The sequence below is a fragment of the Bison bison genome, unplaced genomic scaffold (genome assembly GCF_000754665.1).
Source record: "Bison bison bison isolate TAMUID 2011002044 unplaced genomic scaffold, Bison_UMD1.0 scf7180017864255, whole genome shotgun sequence".
In the NCBI taxonomy this organism is placed as follows: Eukaryota; Metazoa; Chordata; class Mammalia; order Artiodactyla; family Bovidae; genus Bison; species Bison bison.
The window spans coordinates 2602871-2614675 of NW_011494827.1; the positions used below are offsets into that span (position 1 = coordinate 2602871).

At 50.6% G+C, this 11805-nt stretch overlaps 1 protein-coding gene across 1 annotated transcript in view; it reads left to right on the top strand.

Annotated features, from left to right (window-relative positions):
- LOC104994295 (epididymis-specific alpha-mannosidase-like) overlaps positions 1 to 7067 on the top strand; it is a 42427-nt gene extending 35360 nt beyond the window's left edge. Inside the window, 4 exon segments of the mRNA XM_010847802.1 lie at positions 1641 to 1778; positions 3590 to 3702; positions 5454 to 5574; positions 6970 to 7067. Of these exon segments, the coding sequence (XP_010846104.1) occupies positions 1641 to 1778; positions 3590 to 3702; positions 5454 to 5574; positions 6970 to 7067 (470 nt within the window).
- The last annotated feature ends 4738 nt before the right edge of the window (positions 7068 to 11805 follow it).

Sequence of the window (11805 nt, forward strand, 5' to 3'; positions counted from 1 at the left end):
GTCCATCAACGTCACGCTGAATGACACCTCGGTTGTCCACTCGGTGCTCTGGCTCCTGCTGGGACCCTCGACCCTCACCAGGGACCTTGGCCAGAGGAGTGGGGTGGCGCTGCAGCACAGACCGGTAGTGCTGATTCGAGAGCTGAGCGGTAAGAGGGCCGCCTCTCAGTGCAGCTGTCATCCCTGCCCCTGGGTGAGCCGACCTGTACGGGGGGAGATGAGCTCAGGCAGAAACCAATTCAGCGGGAGAGGGATTGATGCTGAGGAGAGGGCCTGGCGCCTGTAGGTCTGGTGGAGATGGGATCCTGAACCAGGGGGAGTTCAGAGATCAACTTCAAGGGCTATCAGTTGATGTTCTCTTATTTGGAAGAAAAGAATCCCAAGAGGCAACCAGGCCCAGAGATGCTTGTGGAACAGAAGGAGGAGATGGAGAAGAGGCCAGGGCAGGAGGGAGACACAGCAGCTCAGGGCCTCTCGGAAGCAGGTGTTCATGTCCATCTCTCCCAGGACTGCCAAGAGCTGCCTTCCCGGCCACCTCCAGGTCCAGGGGCAGATTCCCAGGAGAGGGGATGTGATGGACCAGCAGGGTCGGTTCTGCTCCTGGGTCAGTCAGTAGCTCCTTCCTAGCACCTGGGAGCCCTTCCTGCAGAACAGATGTAGCCATGGAGAGCAAGTTCCATGGCTGTGGTCAGCTCCATCCATGGGTCCCACCCTGGGCTCCTCTGGTGGCACATGAGAGAAACTGGAAATCCGCCTGAGCCACAAGGAGACTTTATTCAGAGGCCAATGCACCCCAGAGAAGGGCTGGGGTGTAATTGTGCCTTGGGCGCTGGACTCTTCATGAGGCCACTTCTCTCCTTCTTTCTGTCACCTGAGCTTTGCTCTGTCCGCAGACCTTCTTTCTCCTCTTATCTGAGACGTAGCTGTAAACAGCTCTAGGACTGTGTGTCTCTCCACCCAAAAGGAACTGAGACTCAGACTCAGGTCTCAAGAGCCGAGATCCCAGGAAAAGAATCTGATTGGTCTGATCAAATCACATGACCCGAGCCTGACCAATCACTGTCAGTTCAGTTCAGTTCAGCACTCAGTTGTGTCCGACTCTGCGGCCCCAAGGACTGCAGCACTTCAGGCCTCCCTGTCCATCACCAACTCCTGGAGTTTACCCAAACTCATGTTCATTGAGTCGGTGATGCCATCCAACCATCTCATCCTCTGTTGTCCCCTTCTCCTTCCACCTTCAATCTTTCCCAGCATCAGGATCTTTTCAAATGAGTCAGTTCTTCGCATCAGGTGGCCAAAGTATTTGAGTTTCAGCTTCAGCATCTGTCCTTCCAATGAATATTCAGGATTGATTTCCTTTAGGATGGACTGGTTGGATCTTCTTGCTGTCTAAGGGACTCTCAAGAGTCTTCTCCAACATCACAATTCAAAAGCGTCAATCACTGTAGCCCAAGGTATTGTGAGGAGATGGCATTTGCACCAGCAGATGCTTCAGGCTGCCTGTGGTGTGGGCCACAGGTTGGAGGGGTGTGAGATTGGATGAAATGTGTGTGGAAAGCTCCACTTAATGTGGAGGGCTCTGAATGCCAGGAGGAGAAGCTTGGCCCAAACTCTCTCCTTGTTGTCCATCTGCCTTGCAGAGACTACCCGGGTTCACCCAGACTTCCAACAGCAAGAGGCTGTGATGCTGCCTCCAAGTCTCCACCTGCAGATCCTCAGCATCCCAGGTTGGACGTACAACTTGAACCACACAAAGCACCTGCAGAATCTTCAGAAAGGTGAGGCAGGTGTTCAGGCATCCAGACTCACTCTTGCCTCTTTGTTGTTAACCAGGTCCCCAAACCCATTACCAGGCAAAGGTGCTCTCCCCAGAGTCATCCAGGCTCTGTGAGGTCATCTGGTTTCCTTATCTGCCAAATGAGGAGACGGAGGCCCACTGAGAGGCAGGTCACTCAGCAAGCCAGGGACAGGTGGGGCCCAGGTGCCATCTAGACTGCAATGAGTGTATACAGAGGGGAGCCCCCAGCAGGGCATCCAGGAGGACCTCCCCATGGAGGAAACAACTGCCAGGAAGCAGCTCATCATATTGCCAAAGCCCCTGGTACACCTTATGTGTCCCTTTACACTCAGAGCATCTCAAACATGGGGCTGACTGTGCCTCAGCCGCCCCCATGTTCCCAGAGACCCTCCAAGGGCTGGCACACTCCAGTGTGAGGTCTGCAGGGTGAGGATCAAGAGGGAAAGGAAGAGGCAGAGGCCAAATACCACCTTTGTGGGCAATAAAGTGGGTGTTGGCGTCTGTGGCTCGATCCTGTAAGCCACATGGCTTCTTCACACTGACCTCTCATACCTTGCTCCACGTGTCACAGAAGAGGAGGTGGGGATCATCTCTTGCAGCAGCAGTCATGCTTACCTGTGTTGGAGGCAAAGTCCACTGAGAACCCACCTCCTGGAGACAACCTGTACCAAAGATGAGGAGAGATGAGCCTGGGCTAAGCAAGCAAGTCCTTCTTCCTAGAGAAAAGTAAGTGACCGAGCGAGGGGAGCAGCAGCAGATGGCTAGAGGGCCTCCTGCTCTCCCAGACTCTTACAACCCCATGTTATCATCACCGCCATCATCGCCATGGTCCTCATTATCGCCAGCATCACCATGATCACCGTCTCCACCATCACCATCATTGTCACCATTGTCATGTTCTGGACCCAGAGGTCTTCGCCTGTTTCTGTTGCTCCTGTCCTTAATCACAGCATTAGGAAGAGGGAAAGAGAGTCCATGAACTCTTCTGCTGCAATAACAAAGAGCCCAAACTCTCAGGGCCCTAACAGCGTAAGGTAGTTTCACCCCTATGCCATGTGTCCAGTGGGGCCAGCAGGAGGGCCCTACTCCTTTGTTTACCAGGGACCAGCGAAGAGTTGACTCATTGGAAAAGACTCTGATGCTGGGAGGGATTGGGGGCAGGAGGAGAAGGGGACGACAGAGGATGAGATGGCTGGATGGAATCACTGACTTGATGGACGTGAGTCTCAGTGAACTCCGGGACTTGGTGATGGACAGGGAGGCCTGGCGTGCTGCGATTCATGGGGTCGCAAAGAGTCGGACATGACTGAGCGACTGATCTGATCTGAGCAGATGGAGACTGTTTTCTAACACAGGCTTCCTCAATTAGAGGAACAGGATAAAGCATCTGTGGGACATGACACATCACTTTGTGTTGGCCTCAGAGTCAAGAAGCCACGCCACTGTTCACTGGGGCAGAGGCAGAAAGACTATACCAGAGGACTGGCAGGTTGGAGGGCAGGCCAGTGAGGACCACAACAGTGAATGAGGCCAAGACTTGCTAGGCATCAGCATTGGCCCCTGTGTGCATGGTGGGGAGCGTTAACATCGGCTGGACCTGATTGGAATCCTCACTCCTTCTTTTGTTGCAGACCAAGTACCTACCCCTCTCTGAGCCTTGGTTTTCTTGTCTGTGAAGTAGGGGTTGTGTTGGCTGCTTCCAAGGGAGGTTGAAGATGCGAAAGGGAGGTGTGTGTAAAGTACCAGGCACAGACCAGGGTTCCTCACCACCACCTTCCTTCTGTCCCTAAGGCCATCAAGGACAGGCCAAAGTGGACTTCTGCCGAGTCCTGCTGTGGCTCCACCACCTGTATGAGAAGGGACAGCACCCTGTCCTGTCTCAGCCTGTGATGGTGAATCTGCAGGTATCCTGCCCCACCCCACGTCCCACTCCTGGATTGCTGAGTCAGGACACACAAGCAGATGCTCACATGTGTGACCCCAAGTCAAACCCCAAGTGTGACCATCCTGACTCAGATGCCACCTTGGCTAAAATATGCCTTATGGTTGTCTTGAAAAATAAAAAATAAAAAACACGAGATTTGATCTCTGGGGTGCATGAGGGCACCCCACCCGCTCCGACTCGTGTTCTTCTAGACTTTTCGATTCTTATCACATGCCTGTATTTTGTTCGTTTCTTGTTTTATTCTTGTGGTAAATCTTTTCACACAACACAGATGTTATTTGTGGGATCAGAAAACAAAACAGATTCTCACACAGATTATCGAGTAGGTGATCAGAGTCACTCAGTCCAGGGTGTGAGTCTGGGCATTTCTGCCTGGTATCCTGCTCCCCACCCCCCAACCCCAGGCTCTGGGCCTCCATGTCCTCACCTGTAAATGGAGAGGTAAGGGTCTTTCCTCACAAGGATGCTGATGCTCTCAGCTGATAAGGTGCATACGGCGCCTGACTCCCTGATGGATGTCAGTGCCCCCAGATTCCTGCCTGTGTCCTCCCTCCCCTCCTGACCCCTGGATCACCCTCTGACCCACACTACAAGTGAGGCTGCTGACCTCCAGCCCAACCACATCCTCCCCCCTACACCCCTGTGATGTATGGAGACCCCTCCTTTATCCCCAGTCTGCCCTCTTCATGGGGGATCTGAGCTCTTTACCCATCTCCTGCTCATGGAGAATTTCTCTAAATCTCTCTCTTATTGCTTTGGCTTCAGGGATACTTGCAATCTGAGAGAATCCCAACAACCCAACCTAGAGCCCTCCCTGTGGTGTCTTCCCGATGCCCTCCTTTCACAGCCATGAATATAAGGGTGGGGAGTGGTCTCTTTCCTCACTGATTCCCAGCCTGCTGTCATCAGAGACACTGTCAGCTTCATCTTCCCGCCCAGCTTCAGCAGTGCACTGGCTTCATTACTTCCTCCTTGTCACCTCTTGCTCACAAGCTGACACCAGTCTTGGGAGCAGACGTAAATGCGGAAGCGGGCATGGTGGCAGCACAGAGCGCCTCGCCCTCCACGCCTCCTCCTTCCACCCTCTCTGGGAAGCTCCTGCAGAAGAGCCCCCAGCTTACCAATCCGCACTGTCCTTCCTCCTCAGGGATGGAGCTACCCCCTGCCTCCCCTCTCTGCACGATCTGAGCATTATGGGGAAAGGGGGTGGATAACATGACTGATGCCATCTTGGAGCAAGGCAGGGCTCCACCTGAGCATCACGGGGAGGAGGGGACTCACAGCTGGGAGCAGCTCCATGTGCCTGCCCCCTCCTGGTGTGCTCCTCCAGCTCAGCACCTGGGGAGACCAGCTCCTCCTGCTGACCATCCTGTCTGTCCTGTCCATACCTGGGTGCTCAGCTGGTAAATAATCTGCCTGCAATGCAGGACCTGGGTTCGATCCCTGGGTTGGGAAGATCCCCTGGAGAAGGGAAAGGCTGCCCACTCCAGTATTCTGGCCTGGAGAATTCCATGGACTGTATAGTCCATGGGGTCGCAAAGAGTCGGACAGGACTGAGCAACTTTCACTTTCATCCTGTCCATGGGGATTTGCTCTGACAATGAAATGTAGGAGGATGCTGTCCCCTGGGCCGTGGTTTTGTTGCTGCTTCTGTTTTGTCCTCTGATCTGGGGCTGGGTGCTCACCCCTCCCTGTGCTCCTGTCCTGCAGTCTGTGCTGCAGAGTCTGGGCTCCGTGGTGTCCATGGAGGAGTGCTCACTCACAGGGACCTGGGACGTGGGCACACTGCAGCGCTGGAGCTGGAAGATACAGGATGGTCACCAACACAGAGGTTTGTGTGCCCCTGGTTCAGGCCTTTGCCCGGGATTTCCAGCCTGATCCTTAGCCAGGGTCAGGAGCTCGACAGACCTAGCTCAGATCCCAGTTCTGCCCGCTAAGGCCCATGTGACCTTGGACAGGCTGCCCTCCTTCTCCAGGTCTCAGCCTCCCTGAATCTACTGCAGCAAGTTAAGGAAGGCTTCAGGTCAGTCTACTTGCCAGGGTTCAACAGAGGCTGCACGTGTTTGTGTGTGTGTGTGTGTGTGTGTGTGTTTCCAAGGCCACACACCCACTCCATAGATTGGATGAGCTCCAGACTTGCAAGCATACACCAGGAGGCTCTGATGTCTAACACGCTGTGCATTGCACTGCACACTCCACACTTAGCTCTTGGAAATCATTGACTGTTTCTGGCCTCCCGGTCTTTGCCTGTGACGATCACACCATCTGACATGTCCTTGTCCCTTTCATCCCAGACTGCTCCTAATCAAGCTCCCCCAGGTCCAAGGCTAGTAGGTATCTCCCCTGCTCTCCCTTCCTCCTCATTCTTCTCTGACCCATTTATTTCCTCTTTGTCTACTACACAAAGTATAGTCTGGGTACATGAGTAGATATCTGGTTGACGTGTGATACACTGATAGATGGAAGCACAGTTGGTTAGAAAAAAGGAGATGTAAGGAAGGAAGGGAAGTAGATGGATGCTGGACAGGTGGATGTTTGGATGATGGGTGGATGGAAAGATGCAAGGAAGAAAGGAAGATGGATGATTGATGGATAGGCAGAAGGCAGGATGAAAAGAGGATAGAAGATAAATTGATAAATAGATGGAGGTTAGATGGATGGGCAGAAGGGTGGATGGATGGAAAGATGGCTAGAAGGTGGATGGATGAATGGAAGAATAGAAGGAAGGAAGATGGCTGCATGATGGATGGATGAATAAATGGAGGTTTGATGGATGGACAAGAATGGATGGATGGATGATTGGATGGATAGAAAAATGAATGGGTAGAAAAATGGACAGATGAATAGGTTCCATCCCAAGAGTGAAGCCAGACCCCAGTGTGTGACTTCAGGGGAGCCCAGTGAGATAAAAGGCAGGGCCCCTTCATGGCCTCAGTGAAAAAGCTCTTAGGCATTGAGGCCACATCCCAGGGGATACAAGGCCAAGTAGGACCAGGACCACCTGTACATGCCTTCACTGTGGCTGAGCCATCAGGGGATGCCATAAATGAAAGAGGCCCATGGGCAGTGGCATCCGGTCAGGAAGGGGGCACCTGAAGACCACTACCATAGAGGGAGCCACAAGAATGCAGACAGGAGGAGTGTTCTGAGGGGGTTGCAGGGATGTGGCGACCTGGGGAAGCAGGCAGCTCCAAAGGAGAGTGACAGACCACCTCTGCTCCCCCAGGTGGTGCCCACCGTCCCTTGTCACCCCACAGAGGCCCCGACATCGCCATCCACCCAAAGGAGATCCGGACGTTCTTCATTCACTTTCAAGAGCAGTGAGCCCTTGGCAGATTCTATGGGCCCAAGACACGGAAAAGCAGCCTGGAGAGATGAGGGGAACAGCTGCCTGTCTGGTGGGCTAAGGGCAGGAAATGGATGGAATTGGGGTGTTCTGATTTCTTAAATAAAAATTGCATAAGGACCTGTTTCTTGCCCTGCCTGCTAGAACCAGTCCTCTCTCTCCTCTCCTCCCATGGATGGTGCTTCACACAAGCTCATACTTCCTCCTTCATTTGCAAAAGTCAAAGATAGAAGATTCTCTTAAAGACAGGGGGGATACCCACATTGATACCAAAATGCATCTGCCTGCAGGTCCTGCCGGATCTCACCAGGCTCCAGGCTTAACAGTGGCCCTTCTGTGTGCTGGGCGCCTTCACAAGCTCATCTCAGACTGGTGACAGCCCTGCAGAAGGGAGACTGTACACACCATTCAGGGCAGGGAGCTGAAGCCCTGAACCTGGTATTTGAAGCCAAACTGTGAGTCTAACTCCAGACTCCCCCTGTGCCCCAGGGGCACACCTGCCGAGCAGGAGGGCCTCCCAGCTCAAGGCACTGAGAGATGAAAGGAAAAACCCACAGCAGGTGAAACAGGGGACATCCAATATAAGGATTATTAACAACAAGAAAAGGGTAACTTCTACTCCGAGGTGTGCCTGAAGGATTGAAAGGATTGAGGGATTGATTCACAGTGATCAAAAGTGGACACAACCCAAGTGTGCATCCGCACTTGGGTACCTGGATGTACAAAGCATGCTGTATCCTCAGAATGGGCTATTACTCTGCCATAGAAAAGGATGTGGAACATCCCAAAGATTATACTTAGCCAAGGAAGGCAGCGCTTCCCTGGTGGTCAGTGGTAGAGAATCTACCTGCCAATGCAGGAGATGCAGGTTGGATCCCTGGGCCAGGAAGATCCCCTGCAGAAGGGAATGGCAACCCACTCCAGTATTTTTGCCTGGAGAATCCCATGGATAGTGTCGCAAAGAGTCGGACACGACATCGCAACTAAACAACTACAAACAAAGGTAGATACAGATGCCACATACTGTACTTCCCTATTTACATAAAACGTCTAGAATAGACAAATCCACACAGGTTGAAGATAGATTTGCACTTGCTGGGGCTGTGGGAGGAGAGAATGGGTGTGACTGCTCACTGTCCCATCACCACTCTGTGCACCCCAACCTGAGACACACGTCTGCTGTACAGGCGGGGAATGGGTGCTGAAGCATGGGGATTTAGAAGAGAAGGAGAGGGCTGGGGTTGGCTGCGTGGAAACAGCCTCAAGGGGCTGGAGCGTGTTATTGTCACAATTAGGGTTGTTCATGGAAAAAGCCTAAGCCTGCCCTAGTAGATAAGTGCCATTGTTAAGTGCTACATAAAGGGAGGAGGGGGCCCACCATAGCAGCCTCTTTCTCCCCACTCTCACAGATACTCTCAGCAAACAGGGCACCACCTCAGTGGACTCTCAGAGTGTAAACACCAGCCGCTGCCTAGGCAGGCTCTGGGCACAGGCACCAGTGGGTTGTCTACATGCAGAAGCAGGGTTGAAACCATAGCTGAGCCCCAGGGGCCCCAGTTCTTAAGAAACGGTTGAAATCTCTCCCTGTGGCTAGGGATGTACACCACCGCTGCTGGCTTTGTAAACTCAGGGTCTGTGAGATATCTGAGCAGACATGGGCGCTGCTGTGGCTGGGATGGATCCAGTCTTGGTATCCGTGGGCTTTTAGGTGCGTGTACATGGAGGCAAGGCTGGGCTGCCTCCGTAGCCCCCATGGCCGGTCCAGGTGCACAACTGTGGACCTGGGACCCGACTTCTGTGCATCTGCACTGGTGGTTTTGTGAAAAGATTGCTTGAGGGACACCGGGGCTGACTGCCGACATTCCCATGGCTGAGGCAGGGCCAAGTGCAGTGCCAAGAACAGTACATTTTGCAATACTGCACACTGGGTGACAGGTGACACCACAAAGTGTGTTCCCCAGTGGACAGCTCTGAATATGCAGTGGCTCCTCTCCTGAGTCGTGTCCAACTCTGCAACCCCATGGACTGCAGCACACCAGGCTTCCCTGTCCATCACCATCTCCCAGAGCTTGCTCAAACTCATGTCCCTTGTGTTGATGATGCCATCCAACCATCCCATCCTCTGTCGTCCCCTTCTTCTCCTGCCCTCAATCTTTCCCAGCATCAGGGTCTTTTCCAAGGAGTCAGCTCTTTGCATCAGGTGGGTGGTCCACGGTTTGGAGCTTCAGCATCAGTCCTTCCAATGAATACTCAGGGTTGATTTCCTTTAGGGTTGGCTAGTTTGATCTCCTTCCAGTCCAAGGGACTCTTGAGAGTCTTTTCCAGCACCACAGTTAGAAAGCATCAGTTCTTTGGTGCTCAGCCTTCTTTATGGTCCAACTCTCACATCCAGGAGCATTCCAATTCTGCCTACCTCATGCCACAACCCAGAAATGGATCTGGGAACCTCTACTCCATCAGCTAGGAAGCAGATCCTGCCCTTGACAGGACTGTGACAACCACAGAGCAAAGAGGAGCCCCCACTCGACATCCAGTGCAGACTCTGGTCATCACAACACTAGTCACACCTTCTATCTAGGGGATAGCGGTTAGGACACACTGAGGAAAGAGGCACAGGCATCCACTCTAGAAACAGCCCTTGCACCAAAAACATTAAACCCACACGGGCTACACAGGGGCACTGCTGCATAAAAATAGCCTTTCAAGCCCGCAGGAGACAATCGTTTCTCTTAAATTCACAGAGTAAGAGAAACACAAGTAAAATGAAGAAGCAGAGGGACTCTTTCCAGTTAAAAGATCAAAAGAACCCCCTCACCAAAAGAATAAATAATAAAACAGACTGCTTCTGTTTGATAGACACCAAGTTCAAAAAGGAGATAATGAAAATACTGAAGGAATTCAGACAGGCTATCAGTAGAAATGAAGATTACTATAAAAATGAATTAAAAACTTTAAAGAGGAGCCAAGAAAACTTAGAAAACTCATTTGCCAAGATGAAAACTGTGCTAAAGGCAATGATTAGCAGATTGAATAATGCAGAAAAGCAAATAAGTGATCTAGAAGATAACAATGGAAATCACCCAATCAGAACAGTATACAGAAAGTAAAAAAAAAAAAAAAAGAAAGCAATATAAGAGATCTATGGGATACTACAAAGCATGCCATCTACACATAATAGGGATTCCAGAGAGAGAGAAGGAAAAGTGGGTCAAAAATATATTTGAAGAAATTATGGCTGAAAGCTTCCCAAACCTAAAGAAGAAAACAGATATCCAGGCACAGGAATCATGTGTGTGTACCCAGTTTCTCAGTGGTGTCTGACTCTTTGTGACCCCATGGACTGTGGCCCACCAGGCTCCTCTGTCCATGGAATTTTCTAGGCAAGAATACTGGAATGGGTTGCCATTTCCTACTCCGGGGGATCTTCCCAACCCAGGGATTGAACATGTGTGTCCTGCACTGCAGGCAGGTTCTTTACCACTGTGCCACCTGTGAAGCCTCCATACTACATTTGATCCTAACCAAAAGGCCAGGAAATCATATACCTGTCAACACGTGCACCCAATACTGCTGCTGCTGCTGCTAAGTCACTTCAGTTGTGTCCAACTCTGTGCAACCCCAAAGACGGCGGCCCAACAGGCTCCCCCATCCCTGGGATTCTCCAGGCAAGAACACTGGAGTGGGTTGCCATTGCCTTCTCCAATGCAGGAAAGTGAAAAGTGAAAGGGAAGTCGCTCAGTCGTGTCTGACTCTTCGTGACCCCGTGGACTGCAGCCTACCAGGCTCCTCCATCCATGGGATTTTCCAGGCAAGAGTACTGGAGTGGGGTGCCATTGCACCCAATACAGGAGCACCCAAATACATAAAACAAATACTAACAGACATAAAGGGAGAAATTGATGGCAATACAATAATAGTAGGAGACTTTTATACCCCACCCACATCAATGGACAGATCTTCTAGACAGAAAATCAGTAAGGCAACAGAGATCCTAAATGATACAACAGAACAGTTAGACCTAAATATTTTCCAGACATTACATTTAAAAATCCCCAGAATACACTTTCTTTTGAAGTGCACATGCTCTAGGATTAACCATGATATCCAATAAGATAATTGTATTTTTATTTAGTTTAGCCCTGTCTTGATACTATAGAAAGAATTTGCAAAAACTTACAAAAATACACAAGTGGGAAAAAGCTAAATAGATATGCAAATCTGAGTGAAGGGGAAATAAGGATAGGAAAATAAAGTTAACTGAAAGGTTAGTACATAAAAAAAATCCAACTCATAAATTATGCAGTTTTGAAAGTCGAACCACAGGTATGTCTCTAAAAACTTTCTGGTAGCTGAAAAGGAGGAAAAACATTATTGGTTATAGGATCCACAGAGGGGATGAGTTTAAAATAAATCAGCTGCCCAAGAGATACTGTATTTTCTAGTAAAAACAACTTAGAGAAATTTCTTTATGGATCAACATAAGGGAGACCACAGGAGATTATGTCCTTCACAACATTATCTATTAATACAATTAATATAATAGTGAGTGTCATCTCAGATAACTATTCCGTGTAACTTAAATGTATTCAGTAAAAGTTATTCTATGACGGTCAAATGGTCCAGTTAAAATTTGTAAGATATATTTGGTCTTATTTGGAAGGAGAGTAAAAGTAGAACACTTAGGGGGAAAAAAATGAACTATTTACCCACTGTTTA